The sequence below is a fragment of the Brassica napus genome, chromosome C9 (genome assembly GCF_020379485.1).
Source record: "Brassica napus cultivar Da-Ae chromosome C9, Da-Ae, whole genome shotgun sequence".
NCBI classification, from domain to species: domain Eukaryota; kingdom Viridiplantae; phylum Streptophyta; class Magnoliopsida; order Brassicales; family Brassicaceae; genus Brassica; species Brassica napus.
The window spans coordinates 55,172,521-55,194,640 of record NC_063452.1 but is presented as its reverse complement, the minus strand read 5'-3'; the positions used below and the strand labels follow the sequence as shown (position 1 = coordinate 55,194,640).

At 35.4% G+C, this 22,120-nt stretch overlaps 4 protein-coding genes across 4 annotated transcripts; all 4 read left to right on the top strand.

The window, feature by feature from the left end:
* The first annotated feature begins 6,320 nt into the window (after nucleotides 1-6,320).
* Nucleotides 6,321-8,809, top strand: LOC106388056 (UPF0613 protein PB24D3.06c). Its single transcript, XM_013828033.3, has 9 exons — nucleotides 6,321-6,746; nucleotides 6,930-7,006; nucleotides 7,105-7,210; nucleotides 7,286-7,378; nucleotides 7,470-7,535; nucleotides 7,687-7,832; nucleotides 7,943-8,051; nucleotides 8,175-8,239; nucleotides 8,407-8,809. Exons 1-9 carry the CDS (start codon nucleotides 6,486-6,488, stop codon nucleotides 8,552-8,554), a joined length of 1,071 nt encoding a protein of 356 aa, XP_013683487.2. The 5' UTR covers nucleotides 6,321-6,485; the 3' UTR covers nucleotides 8,555-8,809.
* Nucleotides 8,810-9,705: 896 nt separating this feature from the next.
* Nucleotides 9,706-12,054, top strand: LOC106388055. The gene is made up of 2 exons (XM_013828030.3): nucleotides 9,706-10,065; nucleotides 10,261-12,054. Exon 2 carries the CDS (start codon nucleotides 10,261-10,263, stop codon nucleotides 11,941-11,943), a length of 1,683 nt encoding a protein of 560 aa, XP_013683484.2. The 5' UTR covers nucleotides 9,706-10,065; the 3' UTR covers nucleotides 11,944-12,054.
* A 3,309-nt stretch (nucleotides 12,055-15,363) lies between these two features.
* On the top strand, nucleotides 15,364-17,788 carry LOC106388054 (TVP38/TMEM64 family membrane protein slr0305-like). The gene is made up of 9 exons (XM_013828029.3): nucleotides 15,364-15,679; nucleotides 16,078-16,139; nucleotides 16,354-16,408; nucleotides 16,524-16,622; nucleotides 16,718-16,804; nucleotides 16,890-17,006; nucleotides 17,097-17,189; nucleotides 17,274-17,304; nucleotides 17,399-17,788. The coding sequence occupies exons 1-9, from the start codon at nucleotides 15,584-15,586 to the stop codon at nucleotides 17,599-17,601; spliced, it is 843 nt and encodes a 280-aa protein (XP_013683483.2). The 5' UTR covers nucleotides 15,364-15,583; the 3' UTR covers nucleotides 17,602-17,788.
* A 434-nt stretch (nucleotides 17,789-18,222) lies between these two features.
* On the top strand, nucleotides 18,223-20,500 carry LOC106388052 (probable E3 ubiquitin-protein ligase LUL3). The gene is made up of 3 exons (XM_013828028.3): nucleotides 18,223-18,850; nucleotides 19,549-20,050; nucleotides 20,136-20,500. Exons 1-3 carry the CDS (start codon nucleotides 18,312-18,314, stop codon nucleotides 20,253-20,255), a joined length of 1,161 nt encoding a protein of 386 aa, XP_013683482.2. The 5' UTR covers nucleotides 18,223-18,311; the 3' UTR covers nucleotides 20,256-20,500.
* Nucleotides 20,501-22,120: the final 1,620 nt, after the last annotated feature.

Here is a 22,120-nt window from a genome sequence, read left to right as displayed (position 1 = left end):
AGAGGAAAAGTACGTAATTGTTTTACTCTTTGCTTTAAACATAAAAGTCTATTAAAATCTAAAACAACTGAATTCTAACAAAATCAGTTGAACATTGAATAACAGGAGATTTTAATTCACTTTTACAAATACACAATTGAATAACACATGATTTTGTTTGGGAATTAAAGTACATCTAATTCCATTAAATTACCATATTGAATAACACCCCCTTAGTTAAGTGTATTGTTTTATAAATTAAAAGTATACTGGCCATAACTTGTAATTTCTAAGTAATTCTGTTAAATTATAATTTATTTTCTGTGTTAAATACTTAATTTTTTTTTTGACCAATGGAATGTAGAAAAATAAATGGTAGAAAGAGTGCTTATATTTTTTCTGAACTTCATTTATTTTCTGTGTTAAATACTATGGGTCTATGTTTTTTCTGAACTTTATGGGGGCTATGTTTAATCGTCCATCATGGCATCATATAATTTAAGACTTTTTCTTGGGTTCACTCCCTAGGGTGAACCTAAAGGTTCACCAACCAATAGAAAGTTGTCATTTTAGATCTAGTATCTTTTAATTAAGGAAACAAAATAACTTGCCAAATTATATTATGCTTTTAAAATAAAAAATAAAAAATTAAATAAATAAAAATAACAATAGCTCTAAAAAATGATTATTTAAAAAAAATATTTATTTTTAAGATTTAGAGTTTAGTGTTTAAGATTTATAATTTAGAATTTATCCAAATGTTTAGTGTTTTTCCAAGGGTTTAGGGTTTACCTAATGATTTAGGGTTTACCCAAGGGTTTAGGGTTTACCCAAGGGTTTAAGGTTTTCCCAAGGGTTTAGGGTTTAGGATTAGAGTTTAGGGTTTAGTGTTTTATTGACAACATGTTTAGTGTTTTTCCAAGGGTTTAGGGGTTTACCCAAAGATTTAGGGTTTACCCAAGGATTTAGGGTTTGGGATTTGAGTTTAGGGTTTAGTATTAGAGTTTAGGGTTTAGTGTTTTGTTGACAATATTTTTTTTTTGAATTCGTTTTTTATATATTATTTTTATTTATTTTTAAATTTTATTTTGAAAAAATAATATAATTTGTAAGTTATTTGGTTTCCTTAATTAAAAGATACTAAATTTAAAATGACAATTTTCTATTGGTTGGTGAACCTAAAAGTTCACCCTAGGGGGTGAACCCAAGAATAACTCATAATTTAAAAGTACTAGCAATCTCGTCTCGCGAAGTGACAACAATTTAAGGGATCTAATTACTTTCAACAAAGCTACGAGCAACGGAATTTGCTTTCTTTGAAAACGAAATTGTTCGATGCCTTAACTCACTAATAAGATCGATTGATATTACTAGACGGTAGATTGATAATAGTTGTTACAGTATCGATAACGAGTTGCTAGTGTCTATATTGTCGTAAAAGGGACTTTTTAAAAAACGGTCGAATTTTATTTGATACCGACTGTTATTTTTTTAATTGTAATTTCCAAAAAGTAATTCCAAATACTTTACTTTCTCCGTTTTCAAAAGATCCATGTTTTAGAAAAAAAACATTATTTCAAAAAAATACATTTTTTATATTTTTAATACATAAATTAATTACAAATTGTAAACTTCAAAAAACATAATTGTATTTATTAAAATTATATTGGTTAAAAGTTGTAGGAAATAGCTAATTACGGAAAATAATGTATCGGTAACAAAAATATAATACTTCCTCTGTTCTTTAATATTACATATTCTAGGAAAAAAATTTGTTTTAAAAAGATCCATTTTTTACATTTTCAGGACATGTTTTATTAACTAATTGCAAATTTTAAAAAATTTAATTGCACTTATTGAATTGTTATTGGCTTAAAATTATGAAACAAAGATAAACACAAAAAAATATGCAAATTTAATGTGTTTTATTAAAATGTGTGAAAAATGTAGAATATGTAACATTAAAAAACAGAGAGAGTATGTTTTTTTAATAAGTGTGAAAATCTTAAAATATATATCTTTCTAAAACGGGAGTACTGATTGAAAGTTTTTTTGTTACAAAGATCACGGATTGAAAGTTATAGAAACTATTAAACTGTTAGAAAAAAATCACGCCATTTGGCACATACATCCTTGTGAAAACATATCGTTATTTTTCTTACATTATTTTACGAAAAATTACAGATGCGGCACCACCATTAGAAAGAAAACTAAGTTTGTTTCATCACTTAGATTAAAATATTTACTTAAACATTCGTTTTAGATGGCTTAGCAGTTAGCACCAGTGAGTTCAAATGATCTCGTAAATATTTTTGTGGGTTAACACATAAATATTCTTTCAACTATTTCAGTTCACAATGTTAAAAAAAAAACTATTTCAATTCATTTATCCCAAAAACTATTTCATTTCATGATTTAATATTATAATCGTAATATTTGTTACACACCAACCATCGTTATTGTATTTACACTCCGATTGACCGATCGTACAGTTTATTAACTAGGTTACTTATTTTCCGCAATAAAAGTCGTCCCCGTACACTCGTTAAAAAGCATAGATTTGATTTGACACCGATAGCTTTTTATTCTCACAGAATTTTCTTTTTCTCGTTCCATAAACTTTTGTTTTTCTTCTTTGGTAGGGGCCAACGCCGAGGACTTACCATACCTCATTATCGTTGTAGAAATAAATTTGATTCGGTTCGACAATATATTACATCTTTCAAACAATTTTAGAAAAATGAGAAACTTTTAAAATTATTTTAACAGAACGCCCCTTTCAAATTTAAAATGTTATCATGGACTAAAGTGGAGATAGGGTTTCTCGATATTTTATATAATTATTTGGAACCCATTTAGACCCATAAAGGCATAATAATAAATACATATACAAGCAGACAAATTAATTAATACATAGACTATGAACAGAAATGAATAGAATTATAATTATAAGATATTCCTGAGGAAACGTAATTTAGAACTCTTATTAACATTCGTGAACAATATATATAAAAAAAATCAATAAGAACACAAATATATACATGGTTTAAACAATGTAGATGGTTTGAGATTGTAACTCTGCTGTCTAAGAACTTGATTAACATGTAGACAACTATAAGAAACATTTCCAAAAGACACTCTATAACTTCAAATATGAAGTTTTTTGTTTTCCAAAAAAAAATTTCAAAACTTCAAATTTGAAATTTGAAAAGTGAAACTTTATATTTGAAGTTTTACTACTCAAAACTTCAAAGTTTCATATTTTTTTTTTGCATTTTGGTCCCTACAATTACACATCACATTTATGATTCATAAATATTTTTTGTTTATTTTTTAATCCTTATAAAAATTATATCTCATAAATATTTTAAGTTTTGTTTGCAAAATTTAAGTTTACTCATAAAATTAAATAAAACTTTAAAATAAGATTTAAAATATTTAAAACTAGATTTAGATAACAAAAGTATACAAAAAAACTTAACAAAAAAAGCTTTTTAAAAATTACATGAAGACATAACTATTACACTAATTTAAATATTACAACAACACTAATAGTCAGGTAAGTTTGATCCGGAACCTTCAAAATTTCCAAATATTGTCCAATTTTTTTTGTGTAACTGAAGACGGTTGTTGTTGTTGCTGATGATGATGTCTTTTCGTACAATTCTTTCTTGTTCATATTGAATATATTCACGAGTATTAATATCATCGATAAAAGTTAGTCTTTTAGCAATATTTTATGTTTCTCTTTTACTTTCTTATTCTAATCTAATGTATTTACAAGTATTAATATCACTCAATTTTAACAATTTTTATCTTTAACCTACAAATTAAAACGAGGAGAGCCATTTTTACTTCGAAATGCACTAGTATATCATATATGCATTACGAAAATCACTTTATGGAATAATATAGTATTTTGCTTGAAGGTTAATATTAATTAAGTTATTTTGTTTAAAATTTTCTATGTTAATATAATATTTTATTAATTAATATTGTTGTAGTATGTTTATATATGTGCTAGTTATTTACAAAAATTTTGTGAATTCAAATTAGTTATAACAAATATAAGGATCATATTATAAAATACAAATAGTTTTGAAGTTGAGTTTGAAGTTTTGCTTTTGGAGAAAAACATATTTAAACTTCAAATATAAAACTTTGGAAACTTCAAAATAGAGTTCATTTTGGAGATGCTCTAAAACAGTTATTTTGGGTAAATGTGCATAACGCTATATAAGCCTGTATTACGAGCAAAAGATTAGTGTTAAAAGAATATTATAGTTAAGGTGTGAATTCGTTTGGTTCTTAATGATAAGATATGATTCAGTACTTTTATATATTAAAGGAAATTAAAACCAGTTAATTAAAAAGACAACGTGTGTTACAACATTAAATAAAAAATTTAACTAGCAATTAAATCAGAGTCATCAGACTGATTTTAGCTAGCCACATCCTACATAATGGAAGTTAGAATGGTCAGAATGTAGCCATACTTAGCAACAGAGCTTGCAAGTGTCAGGTGCGTCGCAAGAATGCAAGAAGTATTGTTCCACAGCTTGCGTTTTTAATTATATTTAGTATTTGCATTAAAAATGATACGTAGCGAGGTGGAGAGTATGATGATCCAGTATTTGTAATTATATTCAAGTCACTCTTCACTTTTGTAAAAAGTAAATTATACCCATTATTTTGGAATTTTTTTTTTTTTTTTGCAACTCCATTATTTTGGATTTGATAGAGTATTCGATGATGGACTTTAATATAATATATAAATAAATACATTATGGACATGGTTAGATTCGGACGCATGTAGCATTTATATTCACTACCCCCACCTAAGTGTTAAGAAGAGTTACACATGTTTGCCCTAATGCTTTTCGTTTTTTGAAATATGAAAGATTAAGCAAGATTTGACCCCAAAAAAAAAGATTAAGCAAGAAAACATGGTAAAAAATTCTCTTTTTGATCACGATTTTTGTAGCAATATCATTGTCTCAATGTTATATATTGTAACAAAAACAAATTTTATTAGTCATTTAACTATTAGATTAAGCAGGTCAAAAAATAATAATCCACTAGCTAGGGGATTAATAAAAATATTTGTTATGATGGATGTTCTTGTTAGAGCCCTTATAATGAAATCTAAATTAGACATTTCGTTTTGTCGGACTAGCCCTGTGTCTATACGTTTATAATTAAGTCAGTAAGTAAACAAATTTAAATAATCATGACGACTCTCTATTGGAAAACAAAACTCTAACTATAGTCACTATTCCATATTAGTCGTCATTATCTTTTTATGTGTCACTTATGGGACATCAATGAAATTATCCGGCTTCTGACGACTATATGCTGCCATCTTGAACATCTCCTTCGTCTCTTTGAACTTGTCGTTTTTATGGGAAAAATGTGAAAACATATAAAAACGGACGTTTGCATAGAATATAACAAAAAAAAGGCTCGTACATGTAACATATCTTTTGAAGAATATAACATATGATTTGAAGCATATACTGATATACTGCACGTGACATATGTTTTGAAAACGTACAAACCGGACATGTGTACAGAATATAACATTGTTTGGAAGCATCTACAAGGTCGGTATAGATGGATCAGGCAAAAGCACGTCGGAGTTCATATAAATAGATTGGCTTACTTAGCTATTAAAGCTTGGCAACTCTATTAGTGGGCTTTTTATGTGTCCTTTACTGGGCCTTACAAAAGAATTTGTACTTTTTGTGTCAAAAATAATTTTCGTTAGGCCTTCGTATTTTTGTCAAAAGTTGGGCATTATAGAAGGATCATACTAGAATTTACTCGTCGTGTGAAAACTTACTACATGGCGTATGAGATTAAACTGTTTTTTAAATAGTAGTTTTGTTATCAGGCATCAAATTAATAGTTTTGTTATATAAGATTGACAACGATTCCACGACATACTTTTTTTTTCATAATAAACACTCAGATTGATTGATGGACGATTCACCATGTACAATGTTGTGATGGATAGATCTTTTTCACAGTAAACAACCAGCACGAACGCTTTATCTACAACATTTTAAAATTTATGATAGGTTTAAAGTTTTATATTCTATAGTCTAAAAAAAAAAACAAATTGTATCTTCTGAAACTCGAACTCTATATCTAGTATAAAAACATTTAAACATGACCAGACCGCTGAAACTTCCACAAATAATCATGGTATATGATGTAAGTTAAATAGATAAATTAAGATCTAACTGGGTTAAGTTGCCATTTAGTGGTTGAGCACCCTCAACATGGAAGTATATTCTAATTGATATAACGAGCCATCATAAGCGACTATAGACTAATTAATGTATTAACCGTTATATTATATAAGATATTAACAACGTAATTTGGGACGCAATCAACAAAGTCCGACATGTATACCAACAACGACTTCCTCTACTCACGCGGGTGACGGCGCGTGCTTTCACTCGTTAAAACTTCCTCTCGAATCTGAAAACCGCCGCACGGAGATGTCTCTCTCGCTGCCCTCTTCTTCTGCGGCGGCGTCGACATCGGGATCATCGTCTTCTCCAGCGGCGGCTTCGTCATCCTCCACGACGACGACGACGTCCTGGTTCTCGGGAATCTACCGAGGAAAATCCGGAACGGCGAAGCTGTCGAAAAGCGCGTCGGTTGCGGGAGGCGGAAGCGGGGATTACGGCGGCGGACCGATCAAAGGGAAGAACCAATTTCGCGGAGTGTTGTTCAAATACGGTCCCAAATCAATTCAGGTTTACTTTTCGATTTCGATTATGCTGATCATGTTCAAACGCTGATGATGAACAAAATGATGAGAGTTTAAGTCAAATGTTCCAAGCCATGTGAGATCGAAGTCAACGAAAAAAGATCCATTTTTTTTCTGAAAATTCAGACTGATTGATTGTGATTCTCTAATATTTGTATCTCCTCCACAGGTGGCTTTTAAGACGGGAGAGTATAAACAACAAGTGATCTTCATCGGTGGATTAACCGATGGTCTTTTAGCTACCGAGTATGTTGCTTCTTCTCCCTTTGCCCTTTAAAGCTTTTACCTTTTTGTGCAGTGTTTTGGTTAAGCTGATTCTTGATGAATGGTTGACTTCCGATCAGTTACTTGGAACCTCTCGCAATTGCTTTGGATAAAGAGAAATGGTCGCTTGTTCAGCCACTCATGTCCTCTTCATATTCTGGATTCGGCACTTCCAGCTTGAAACAAGTAAAGACTCGATATTGATTTCGTTTTGCCTCATAATATTGGTTGACACTTAGCAAGATTTTCTTTTGGATGAAGGATGCACAAGAGATTGACCAACTGGTAAGCTATCTCATCAACAAAGAGAACTCTGAAGGCGTTGTTCTGCTTGGTCATAGCACCGGCTGCCAGGTGATTAGTTTTGAGCCCCAAACACTTTCTGTCATGTTTCTGAAAGGAAGATTGTGTTAGAAACTTTTTTCTTTCTCGTATTTTGTAACAGGACATTGTGTATTACATGGGAACGAATGCTGCATGCTCCCGAGCCGTCCGAGCTACAATTTTGCAGGTGCCAATTCTGGATTCTTTTGATTTGTATTTTCTCGCTCTTCTGTTAAAGCTACTCGTTATCATATGCGAAACGGCCTTGAGTTGGGATGCTTATATCTTATGTTTTGATTTTAATCTAGCTTTAGTCATATTGCTCATTCTTTATGTAGGCACCGGTCAGCGATAGAGAGTACAAAGCAACACTCCCTGAAACACCTGCTCTGATAGACTTGGCTGCAAAAATGATAAGCGAAGGCCGAGCAGAGGAGCTAATGCCTAAAGAAGCTGATCCTTGTGCTCCAATCTCTGCTTATAGGTAAACTATCTATTTCATTGTACCATAATCATCGCCTTGACTAAATGGAAAAGTTGTGTGTTCGAACACGTCTACATACAAAAAATCAATACTTTGCTTGCTTTATGTAGATATCACTCCCTCTGCGCTTACATGGGCGACGACGATATGTTTAGTTCTGACCTAAGTGATGATCAGTTGAAAACTAGACTTGGTCATATGGCTAACACACCTTGTCAGGTAAAACTACACTAAACCATCACGAATATTTCCAATTCCGGTAAACATTTTTTTTTGTTTCTAGATGATGCCATTGGGATCTGATTAGGTTCTTATGTTATCTATGTCCCTTGTTCTACACAGGTGATTTTCTCCATGGGTGATGAGTATGTACCGGATTATGTCGACAAAAAAGCACTGGTTAATAGGTGAGTCCTTTAAAACTAAAGTGGTAATAAGAGTATACACGGATGCCCCCATTGTGTTCATTTGTCGGAGTCTTAATGCAAACTTTCATTTTGGATCAAAATGATGTAGAAATGATTGCATATGACTAAACAAATCAAAAGGATTGATATGATCTGTGTGATTACAGATTAAGTAAAGCGATGGGAGGAGCAGAGAAAGTGGAGATAGAGCATGGGAACCACTCTCTATCCAATAGAGTTCATGAAGCTGTTCAAGCCATTATTGGTTTTGTCAAAAGAGAAGGACCCAGTGGTTGGGATGACCCTTGGAGCTAAATCTTCCTTCTTTTTCATTTATATGGATGGAAAATTATCCAAATCTCAATCTCATGAATTAGCTTGACTTCTTGGGCTGATTCACAATCATTTCTCCTTCAGCGTAAAGAGAAGACAATTTGTTTTCTCTTTGTCTGATATATATACTTGGATCATTGAAAAACTCGTTCATGTTATATAACCATCGGTTTCTTTTGTTGTATCTTTGTCTTCATACGAAATTGTTTTCTTTTTATATGATCTTCATTATGTCCATAGATGTGCTGGAGCTTTCATTACACAGATCAAACGATATTAAACTTTTCTCCTCACTGATTGAAGTTGAGGACAGTCATTCCTGTGTTGTTTTACAAGTAATATAAGAAGGTGTTACACCAAAAAAAATATAAGAAGGTGAAACAGTAAATTTACCAAGGTCCGATTGAGTAGAAATGCGAGATGCTCTGTGAACATGAAAAAGAAAATCTGAATCATTTGAAAAAGGTAAACAGGTAGAAGTTAGAACATGAAAAGTCTATTATCCTTTATGTGTACTTGCTATTATCAATGGCCAGCCTTTTGCTATGTTCTTTTTTCATCAAACCAATACAATACATTGACTAATTTTCACTCAATAAACAGAGTTTGACTCAAGAGGCTTAACTTGCAAGTCTCAGCCTATCAACAGGCGTGGACAAAAGGTTATGTTAATAACAGAACTTTCCATTAGTGTTGATATATAGATTTAGTAACCTAATAAATAAAGTTTTCAGTTATGCAATACGTATATATACTTTCCTTTTATTGCACAACTGAATTTTTGTATCTATACGTTTAAAGAAAGAAGGGGATCTACGTATTCATTTTGATTTTGAAAAGTATACAAACTTGGAAAATAGTAGTTTTTATTTTATTATTGCATAAACTCTTAAAAATAGTTGGCAGAAGCTTTCAGTTATATGTATATTAGGAGGATCGCTGTTGGCAGAAGCTTTCAGTTATAGAAAATGATCCCAAAGGATATATCATTGGTGGCAAAAGCTAAACAAAATTATAGAACTAACTTATCTTTAAAACGTTACTTATCCTCCACGTTTTCTCCCTAATGTTAATTACATTTTGTGAGCGGGGTGTGCGACAATGACCGAGCCAGGCACGTGACGCCAACGTTGTCTCGTAAAATCAGTAAATCACCACCACCGTGAACGTAATTCCCCCAACGTCACGCCGACGCGAGTTCTGACACGCTTCGTTGTCCAACATGTTTCTATTACTTGGCGCGGTCACCGCACCGGTTCGCTGCTATTGTAATTTCAGATTAATCAGGAGGGTATAACTGTCTATGTCAAAACTTGTCATATTCTGACTCTTCCGCCTTTGGCAAAATATCACTTTTGTGTCCTAAGAATTTTCATGCCGACCAATCCCTAAATGTTTTTTACCTAACTCTTCCCCCCCTTCAAATCTAACAACTCTATATTGTTCAACAAGTTGGTGTGAACTTCTGGGTGTTTTGCTTGTAATCATATCGAGTAAGTTGATGTTTTGATTATCTTATTCATTAGTACTATATTAAATTATATCTGATTGTTTTCTCGATAAAATTGAAAACTTGATGCTTTTACTAGGAAACGAACAAAAAATAGTTACTTTGGAATCCTCTTTGTCGTCAAACTGATTTCTCTCCTATTGTCATCATCTTCTCTTCGTTTTCTTGTGTTTCCCAGATGCCTGAGAAAAGAGTGACCCCGTCTCCGGCGACGAGCCACCGTCCGAGTCCTCTCCATCAATGGAGATTCAGCGTCCTAACGTCCCTCGTTTTCTTCCTCATGGTCATCGTCTGGAGCATCGACGGTTGTACTATCAAAACATTCATAGACTCCTGGAGACTCAACGCTTCTTACTCCATGCGAGTCACTGCTGCGAAACCAAAACCACATTCTCTGGATCTGGACACGACCCGAGTGAAGTTCGACTGGATCTCAACCGAGATGGAGCAGAACTTCACGGCGAACCTCTTAAAAAACTGGTCTGCTCCGGGAGGAGAGAAATGCAGAGAAGCAAAAACCGTCGAGATCTCCGTCCCCAACTTCGACGGGAAGGATCCGGTTCACTTAACGGCCGGCGAGATCCACGAGTTCAGGTTCCAATCCCTCGACGAATCGGGGAAGCCCGTCTGCGTCGGTGGAGATTACTTCGAGACCGATCTCTCCGGCGAAAACTGGAAATCAAGACCGCCGGTTAAAGACTTAACCAACGGAACTTACTCCGTCTCCCTCCAGATTCATCCCGAGTTCGCCGGAGACTACAACCTAACCGTCATTCTACTCTTCCGTCACTTCCAAGGCCTCAAACTCAGCCCCGCGCGCTTCGCCTTCAACAGAAAGCTACGCAGCTTCAAACTCCGCTTCGTCAAGAAAAACGACGTCGTTTTACCGGAGCTTCTTCAATGCGTCCGGTCAGACTTCGCTAGGGACGTCTGGTCGGGGCGGTGGACAAGGCTCGGCAAGAACGAGGAATGCGAAATCAGCAATGACGGACGTTACCGTTGCCTGGATGATGATTTCCCTTGCCGGAAACCGTGGTGCGACGGAGCGTTGGCGGAGTTAGAGAGCAACGGTTGGGTCTACTCGAGCCACTGCTTGTTTAAACTCTTTTCCGGGGACTCGGCTTGGAGCTGCTTGAAGAATAAATGGATCTTCTTCTGGGGAGACTCGAACCACGTGGACACGATTAGAAACTTGCTGAACTTCGTCTTGGGCCATCCCGAGATCGGCGCTGTCCCGAGGAGGTTTGATTTGAAGTTCTCTAACCCGAAGAACTCGTCAGAGACCGTTAGGATCACGAGCATCTTCAACGGGCATTGGAACGAGACGCAAAACTATCAAGGTCTCGACTCGCTTAGAGACCACGGCTTCAGAGAGCTGCTTAAAAGCTACTTCTCGGAAGAAAAAGGTGTTCCGGACGTAATGATCGTTAACTCGGGACTCCACGATGGGGTCCACTGGTCTAACCTCAGAGCATTCGCGAAAGGAGCCAAAACCGCGGCTGCGTTCTGGAGAAACGTTTTCGATTCGGTGAAACGCCGCGGGTTCGAACCGCCTGAGGTGGTTTTCAGGAACACGATCGCGACGGGGGGTTACGCGAGGGAGCTGGCGTTTAACCCGAGCAAGATGGAAGTGTTCAATGGTGTGTTTTTGGAGAAGATGAAGGAGTTTGGGTTGGTGTCGGGTGTGGTTGATAACTTTGACATGACGTATCCGTGGCATTATGATAACCGGTGTAACGATGGGGTTCATTACGGGAGAGCTCCGGCGAAGATGCGGTGGAGAGACGGCGAGATTGGGCATCAGTACTTTGTTGATCTGATGCTTGTTCATGTCTTGTTAAATGCATTGTGTGTGAGATAAAATAGTAAGAGTGATGTTTAGTTTGGTTAGAAGTAGAGTTAGGAATCACGATTCTTTTGTTTTTGATGTTGTGTACACTTCTGAATATAGAATAAATTATATGTTAGCACATTTGAAGTACACTACAAATCGTCTAGACGACAGTTAGACTGTAATGATTTGTTTGTCGATCTTTTTTTTTCCGTCAACTGATTTTATTGATAGCAAAATTGTGATCTACACAAACCAACAGAAACCAACGTATACAAAACCCTTTTGTGGTTAGCTAAACCGGCAGAACATAGAGATATCTCCGGGCACTAGAACCCACAAGGGGGCAACATACAAGATTAAGAAATATTACAACCTTAACACAAGTGATTAATCTTCCAAACTTCCAACATAAGTCTAACAATAACATGGAGACTGTCCGAAAGGGCCTCTGACACGTGCTTACTGGGAATACCCTCGGTCAGACCACCGCTAAACCACCTCCTCCTAGAACTCTGAGGAAACACCACAAGGACCCAGTAACAGAACCTTCATAATCCGACAAGCAAAGAATCTTGCTAACATTCCCGGAAACGACTTGATCTACGATGACCATAGAACGCCTAGGTATGAAGTGACAAACACAACATATCTTCGCACGATCTGAACAAACAACTAGGAGAGAGGCCCACCTAATCCGGAATACAAGAACAGGCCGCAAACAGCATAAGCTGTGAACAGCAAAATGAAGGACAAGATGGAAGCCACAACAAACTCAAAGAGGACAAGCATCACCTGCAGAAAGAGACCAAGCCAGAAGCAAAGGAGACCCGCAAAACAAATGGACAAACAGATCCAGACAAGGGCTTCGAGAAAAGGCTATTATAGCAAAGCTACACCGTCAATCCACAGATCCGAAACTTTTGAAACAAAACACCAACCTGAATCTGAAAGCTTTTTTCTTTCTTTGGCAAGGGCGAATCTCCTCCCAAAACGAAAGTAAATCACACACAGATGAACAAATACACCAACATTGAACACGGTAAGAGAGTTCGAAGCACAACGACACCCGTAGCTGCTCCTCTCTACTGCGTCGAGCCTCCAGAACAGACTGACTCACCGTGGAGCCACACACCCACACGAGCATGTGACGATACCAACAGCAAACCTCTGACTAGAGACACATACAAGGCGGTAACATGGCAAAGACGGAGGTCGAGCAAAAGAGAAATGAGATTAGTGGAGGAGGAAGCCTTCGGCGCCGGCACGCACGCTCACGCGCCGTCCTGGCGCCGGAGCGTTATCAGATCTACTTTTAGGTCGAGAGAGAAAAGCCAACTTTTTTATTTGTTTGTCATCTAATCCATAAACTAAATCATGGTGGATAATACGTTTTCCTGAGATCTGTTACTTTTGAAACCCAATCCGGACCCGAGATTAAACCAGTAAATCCGATGATCGAGAAAAAATCCGGTTTGAGTTTTATAAAGCCCCAATATTTAGAAATTCGCAAAGACCCGCGAAAACCCACTAAAACTCGATACCAGTTGAACCAATAAATATCTTTTACTTTTTTTTTTGTTTTAATTATGTTTTATATTCTAAGTTTCCAATTAAAAAGTAGGTGCAACAAAACAAATTAAGTTTTTCCTTTTTAGTTTTATGTTTGTGATTTTTAGATTTTAATGAAAGTTGATGCGATTAGAAAGAGAGAACCAAAATTAGTTGATGTGATTTTGTGTTAGTTTATTTCCGTTATCGACAATTTATTACAATGTTCTTTTACTTTTGGTTTATTTTGGATTTGAAATTTAATTTATTATTCACTTTAGACATTTAAATATTTATAAATTTTATGTCTTGATTTTTTTTTAGATGTCATAACTCTTATCTTGTTACAGCAAATTTTAAAAAATCTAAACTATTTTTTGATATTTTGTATGTCAAATAAAAATAAAAATATAAAAACTAAAGTTAAGTATTTTCTAAATGTTTTTAAACATAAAATATATAAATATCCAAACTATTATTTTATGTGTTAGAAAATATTAAATTTTTAGTTTTTATACTTTTATTTTTATAGCTAATATATTATTATATAATAAAATTAATTCATTTATTAATTTGTGGTTCACCCGTGGTCGATCCAGTGATCCAGCGATCCGGTAAGTCGTCCGGTCTAGTGTCTGCATCGGGTTTAAAAAATACTATTGGTTACTACTTGATTAGTTGTAATTTATATGAGAAAATATATGTATCTTTCTTTATACACGTAATAAAAAAAGAAGATAAAAAGCTTCAAACCGACCCTAAACTTATAGAAATCATAACTTGAAACTTTGAAAGTAGGCGCATTATCTTCAACCATCTTGAGTAAGTATGCACAATCAGTCCTAAATCTAGTCAAAGTATTCATTTTTTGTTGCTCAAACTGAGGCCATGTTCGTTTACGTGTCGCGCGACATGCGACTAAGATTACGTTCGTTTACGTGTCGCGCGACTTGCGACTTGCGACCTGCGACTAAATCTGCGACCTGCGACTAAAACTATGTTCGTTTACGTGTCGCGCGACCTGCGATCTGCGACCTGCGATCTGCGACCTGCGACCAGTCGTCGCGATCAAAATTTTCTTAATTTTTAGTCGCTGTTTTTTTCGGGCGACTTAAATGGGAACCCGCGATTGGTCGCGCGACATCAAAACGAACAACAACCTGCGACTTGCGACCAATCGCAGGTCGCATGTTACGCGCCAGCAAAACGAACAACAACCTGCGACCTGCGATCAGTCGCAGGTCGCAGGTCGCAGGTTGCAGGTCGCAGGTCGCGCGACCTGTAAACGAACATGGCCTGAATATAGTCCGAAGGAGATCATCCAGTTCCACGTGAAGGTTGAAAGGTTTCTACTACATCCTTTCATTCCAGACATGATACATTCCAGGTTGTCATTTGACAGCATCCAAGTCCACTGACTAGTCCATTACTGATCAGATTATTTGTAATTTAATTTCTTAAAATAAAATAATCAGTAATTTGAATAACTACATATTTTTATCATGCAATATACATGCCATTAATACTTTTGTATAATCCAATGGTCATTATTCTTCTTTTTATTTAGTCAAACATATCTTATTTTTAATGTCATTATTATGTAGAAAAATCTCATTAACAGAAATATAACAACCTTTCCAAACAACATTTACTATTACGATAAGAATTTCAAGATGTCATTTTTTTCTTTGTCACGAGGAATTTCTATATGTCATCGCGTTATAGAAAATGTCATTTATATTTTTTATAAAACATATAACAACCATACTAAACTTGATAAGAATATAATATTGGGATTGATAATTTAAGAGATTATAAAAAAATATATTACGGGCGGACCGGAAGTCGGTACGCGGTTGAGTGAAACCAGACACAGTTCATATAGGCTGGAAGAGACTGCAAAAACCAAATCAACAATTCTGAGTCTCTCCTCCAATCCAAAATTAAATTCCTGTCCTTTTCGGATTAGATCATTCATCTCCACGACAAAACCGCCACAGACAAAAATCTTCCTTCACCCTTAAGGGTTCGCCTTTTGTTTTTTGTTTTTTGCTTGGCTGAGAGAACAATCCATAGATCCGTGGAAGAGTTACCGGAGGCTATTTAAGGGTCGCCGTTAATGGCGTTTACGTGGACATCTGCTCTTCGGATTTCAGTTCTTTTGATCCTTGTAGCTGCAATTGTCTTAGCTTGCTATTTTCTCCCCGTCGAGCAGGTCCGTTTCCTTTTTGAAAATTGGGGTTTGAATTGTGGATTTATGTAATGGGTCTTTTTTGGGTTCTGCAAAGGCATATGCTTTTCTTTCGAATTTCTGGTGGTTGGACTCGTGATTAGATGTTTTCGTTGTAATAAAGAATTGAGCTTTTTTCCCTCCTTTTCTCTGGTCATGTGAAAGGCAAAGTTTGAGCCTTTTTGCATATATGTTTTATGAGCACCATGTGTTTTATGTTTGCTATTGCTAGATTGGTTAGAAAATCAAATGCAGCGGGTAGAATTATCAGGTTGATATCTGGACGATATCCTCCCTTTTGAATTTTCAGTTTAAGAGTAGTTGGTTTCTGTAGCTTTTACTTGTTATGATCTGAAGCTTTACCGTTTCTTTGTGTGTTTCAGCTGTTGAAGGATTTTTTGTTATGGGTTGAACAAGATCTAGGGCCTTGGGGACCGCTTGCCCTGTAAGTGTCTCTCCTCTTCTTCATATGCTAATTGAATTCTTGAGTGAATGGTAGCTTTGAGCTACACTAACAACATTACCTTTTTATCTTGTTTCGTTACTATTGTTTAACCATGGAGGTTGGAGATAGAACTTATAGAAATTTAGGAACATAAAGAGTGAAGACGCCTTTTATGTTAGGCACTGAACTTGTCTTTCTTTTGTAATATGTGTAGAGCCGTTGCGTACATTCCTCTAACTGTTTTGGCTGTTCCTGCCTCCGTTCTAACGGTACATACATCACATCCTGTTTCTTTTGTGTATTAAGGCTACTATTATCCACTCTCGACTTGCATTGCTAGAGTGACCGGTTTGTCTAATAAAATTGAGAAATCTTGATATTCAGATCGGTGGTGGCTATCTTTTTGGGCTGCCAATTGGTTTTGTGGCGGACTCGGTCGGTGCTACACTTGGCTCAGGAGCAGCATTTCTTCTAGGCCGTACGGTAAGCGCCCCAAACTTACTTCTTATTTAGTTAGATAATATGTACATCTTCTTTTTTCTGTTTTGGTACTTATATGATAAATGCTCTTTATGCAGATTGGAAAACCTTTTGTAGTTGCAAAATTGAAGGATTATCCTCAGTTTCAATCAGTGGCACTCGCCATTGAGAAATCAGGTTTCAAGGTTTGTCCTGAGAACCAATATTTTTTTTTCTACGGCTGACAATCTGTTTATGAAACTTAGGAATATGCTAAAACTAATTATATAGATATGCTTGCTGCTCCGACTTGCTCCTCTGCTCCCCTTCAGCATGTTGAACTACCTCTTATCTGTAACGCCGATAACGCTGGGCCCATACTTGCTTTCTTCATGGTTAGGAATGATGGTAATCTTCATCTGATCAACCTCTCCATAACCACTGTATAACTGTAAGGTCAAAAGAATACAGCTTGATATATACATTGTTAACTCGCAGCCGATAACACTTGCGTTAGTGTATGCTGGAACAACACTAAAAGACCTTTCTGATGTGACGCACAAGTGGAGTGAATTCTCTATTGGTCGCTGGGTAAGATCCGCACTAATTTAACTACATTCTCAGCCTTCTTGTTCCCATATCTTTTCTGAACATGTGTGTTTGCAATATTCGCAGGCGTTCCTGATTTCGAGTCTTGTAATATCCGGTTAGTTCGAGAGTGTTCCCACCATTCATTTTCATCATAGTAAAATCTTTATGAACCTATGCACGGTATCAATAACGTTTCTTTCTCTTTGCAGTGATATTAATGGTATGTGTAACGAAGGTAGCGCAGAACGCTCTAAGAAAAGCATTAGCAGAGCACGGAGGAGACATGAACGGAGCAGTTGCAGCCTCGCCGGAGCTGAACGTTACGGCCGATACTCCAAGTGATTTGAACGAGCCTCTGTTAATAAAGATAGAGCCTCAATCACCTCAGAACCAAGAAAACAATAGTCATTAAAGAAGCTCCTGGCTAATTACTATGTACAATAATCTTATATTTGTTAACTTACAAAATACAAAAGCATAGGTTCTTCGAGTCAGCTCGTTAATGCACAGATAAAATAATATGGTCGTTCTAGTTTTTCGATTTCTTGTTTTTGTATAATAACATAGATTAATAAATAATTAAAAAATGTTTCTTCCTTCTTGGCTAAGAGATGTAATTACTGGTGCTCGGGAATTTTAAATATTGTTGACATGTATAAGATATGGAAACATTCTAAATATGTTCAAAAAGGTGTGCATAGACTAATACTTCAAGAACACACGCGTTGACATTTAGGGGGTGGATATTCAACCAGTAATTTTATTTATTTTTAGTAAAATATTAAACCAAAAAAACTCAAACGTTCTAAAATAACTAGAAAAACCTTAAAATACACACTTTAATTTATATTCAAGAACAGTAAATTTTAAAATATTTTATCAAATAACAAAGTTTAATAACACTAGATTTTCATAAGTTTTAGACAGAAAATGGCAGTAAACTAGATATCACTAAACCGTGTCAGTAAATCTATCTTTCCCGCGGTAAAAAAGTGAATATTAGAAATAATAAAGAAAATATCTTCGGACAAGACAAGAACTACCTTCTTTTGATCTTGACTTTTCTTTCCGTATCTCTCCTCTTCTGTCTTTTTCCCTCCTCTCTCTTCTTCTCCTTCAGCTATGGGGATCTCTTTTAGCAACCGTAGACGAAACAACCACCACCGCCGCTACCACCATCACCTCCCTCCTCCTCCGCCTTACTATTACTCGGATCAACCTCAACAACCGCCGCCGCCTCAACCACCGCACAACGAGTACAGCTACACTCACAACCACCTCGTTTCAGCTCCGCAACACTCTCTTCCTCCACCCTCTCAGCCTCAGCCTCAGCCTCAGCCTCAGCCTCATCCTCCGCCGCAGATTAATTACGGATCCTACGGCTATAACTATAATCAAATTCAAAACCCGCAACAGCAGCAGCCTCCGTATTTCTCCGGTTACCATCCCAATGGGTGGAATACGATGATGAGACCGGTTTTCTACGGTCCGGCTGTGGTGGTTGACCAACAGCCTCCTCAGCCGTACGTGGAGCATCAGAGCGCTAAGAAGGTGAGGAATGATGTCAATGTCCATAAAGATACGGTGAGGCTCGAAGCAGACGATCTTAACCCTGGCTATCATCTTGTTTCCTTCCTCTTCGATGCCGTATTCGATGGCAGGTATGTTTGTATTAAAAAGGTTCAAACTTTACATGATTGTGACTCTCGAATCCCAGAACTTGGGTTTAAAAAAAGGTTGAAACTTTACATGATCTAGCTGATGGGTATGTGATTAGAATTAATATTGGTTAAGAATCAAGCAATGCAGGCTTCACTTACATAAGTGGGTGTAGATTTTGCATTAGGGGCATTACTTCGTTTAATGAATCTCCATAGGAGTGATGAAAAACACTCTTGTGCGTAATAACATTGTACTTCTTTAATACATTTCGAGATTTGCAGTGATATCACTGTTAAGAAATTGCAATGTTCAAGACCTAATTAGGTGGTAATTAGACGTTTTATAGAGAATTATTGATTAGGCGGATGTCTACTGTCTACTCAATTTTTTGAACGCTTAAGACATATTTTTTAAAAATCGTTTTGTTTAAACCTGTCTAGGCTCTCGCCTCTCGCCTACACTGATTTTTAGAACACTGAGAAATTGTTTTGTTTGCATCAAAGAAGTAGCTACTGAATCTATCTTATTACTCTCCTTGAATGTTTTATACCAAGCTTAAGGCTTTGATCTAAGAGTGACCAAAGCCCAAAACAGACCTTATGATCAAGAGTTGAGGTTATTTATATGATATATGAGTACATTAGTATGATTATCTAACAAGGGTGTTCTCATTATGTTCCTTTGTCTCATTTTTCAGTTTTACTATCATATTTTTCGCAAAAGAGGAAGAAAACTGCACAATGGTCCCTCAATTTCCAGAAGCTTTCAAACCAACCCAAGTCCCTTTCCAAAAAGGTACAGCACAGAAGTTTGTACAACCTTCAGGGACAGGAACAGACCTAGGTTTCTTTTCACTCGACGATCTATCGAACCCATTACCAGACGAGGTGTACCCACTTGTAATATCAGCAGAGACAGTGATCTCACCAAGCTCGGGTTCAGAGGAACCATTAGTTCACAAGCAAATCACGCTAGCGTGTTTGGAGAAGACTGACGATGGATCTTTCAAAGTGAAAGTCATGAAACAGATCTTATGGATCGAAGGAGCTAGATATGAGCTACGTGAGTTGTATGGTATCGATAACTCGACCGCACAAGATGATGATGTTGCGTCAGGGTTAGAGGATAGTGGTGACAAAGAATGTGTTATTTGCTTGACTGAACCTAAGGACACCGCCGTGATGCCTTGTAGACATTTGGTAAAAACTTCTCACTTTTCACAATAATGTCACGTTTTGGTTGAATTATCCTATGACTAACTCATGTTGTGTTTGTCTCTTGCAGTGTTTGTGCAGTGACTGCGCTAAAGAACTGAGGTTTCAGTCAAACAAATGTCCCATTTGTCGACAACCTTTCGATGAGCTTTTAATGATTAAAGTGGAAAGTAGCAATGAACAACACTGAAAAAGAGGTTTCTTCTTTGCTTCACTCTTAAGTTTGTTTCTTTTGTCTCTTGAAAGCCTCAAATCAAATTCTTTTGCCTTTTTTACTTATACAAACCCTGTCTGATGTTTTCTCATTTCATACTCTTCACAGATTTGTTGGTTTTAGTTTCGAAAATTTGAAAGAAAAACATCAGTATTGTATATATTTCTAATGGCTTCTAGAGAAGCTCTCTATTTGTTTCTTTCTGCGTGAAGCACTCATCATTTGCTTGTGTTAATCTGTTACTAAATACAGAAGTTTGTGCAACTATGTGTTGTTTACTGGCAACCGTTGGATTTATAACCTAGAAACCAAACTTTGTAGTAACCTTAAGGGTCTGCAAGAGTTTAGATAGGCTATGTATTCCTTAATTTGGTTTTCTTTTTAACTCTTTTCGAGTAAGTAAAAAGTTTGTTAAAAAGTCATAAATGGGGACCTTCATAATTACAGAGATTCAAAAGAAAATAAAGAGATATGAAACTGAAGTTGATGAAGAACATTCAAAGAAGCTAGTTTTAAGAAAAAATAATCTGTGTTGGTTTCTTTTGATAGAATGTTCATACTTTTGTATTTAGGAACAAAAAAAAGTTCATTTGATTGTAGTGCAGTGACCCCCTTAACAAGCAAAATTATTTCTCCCTAGACGATCTTTTTGATTCCAGGTAGTATCAGACTATCAGTGTATATCTTTTTTTTTGGTCAAAGTATCATCTTATATCTAGCTATCAAATTCCTTTGATAAACTTTTTTTGAAAGTTGTTCCGTAGTTTCTTTTAGAAAAACAATACTATAGAGGCCCTAGGGCAAGAATCAATGCGCCTTGTGTTGCTCTCATAATACTCTCAAACCGCTGCAAAGGCAAAACTTCTTTTAAAAAATGACTATAAATACACATCTAAGAAAGAGAAGCTGAATCCACATCAAGGTCATTATACGTCTATAGGGTTTGAGGTATCACTGAATCTGCCAGAGAGGATGATGGATATGGTGTCAGATCCATTTCATCTTTTTCCATAACTTTATTAACTAAATTATTATTGTCCCTTTCTTTTTTTGAACGTCTGATTAAATAAATTCTGAAGAGATCAATCTTTTTATGTGTATAATGTTTATGGCTCTGTACATAGGAAAGTTGATAAAATTTGTATTTTTCTAATACAAATTGCTTGTGGTTTCCAAGCTAAAGGGATTAAAGGTAAATGAAGGTGTCTCAAAGCCTCTCATCATGTAAACTCTATCTAGGAAAATAAAATAAGAATCAAAAGCCTATAGCTAAACGCTTTCAAAAGTTTATGCAAAAAAAATCAAATGAACAAATATTATATAGCCATATATCATTGTCTTATTTTACTTCTTTTTGTTTTTGGTTAAAAATGCGGGAATTTTGAAGTTATAATAGTTATAAATATTAACTAGAAATATGGGATTTTTGAAACCATAAAATTTATAGAGTGTAAATAAAATATGGAGAATTCTGAAACCATAAAATTTATACAGTTTAACTAACACGTAAATAAATTATAAAAATTTACATTTTAAGTAAGTATGAAAAAGTGTCAAAGCTATAAAAGTTATATTTTTTCCTTTTTATAAATCTAACAATTATTTCACATAATCAAAACTACTCTTTATTAATTTCTTGATATGTAACTACTCTTTACTGAAACTATTTACTGAAACTATATATGTAACCACTCTTTATTAGTTTCTTTTACATCTAACATTAAATGATTATTTTATTTTTAAAAATAAAAAACAAGGAAAACATAAGAAAAACAAATATAAACATATAATTTTATAAAGTCAAATGTGATAAATGCACATGAATCAGTTTCCATAAACAT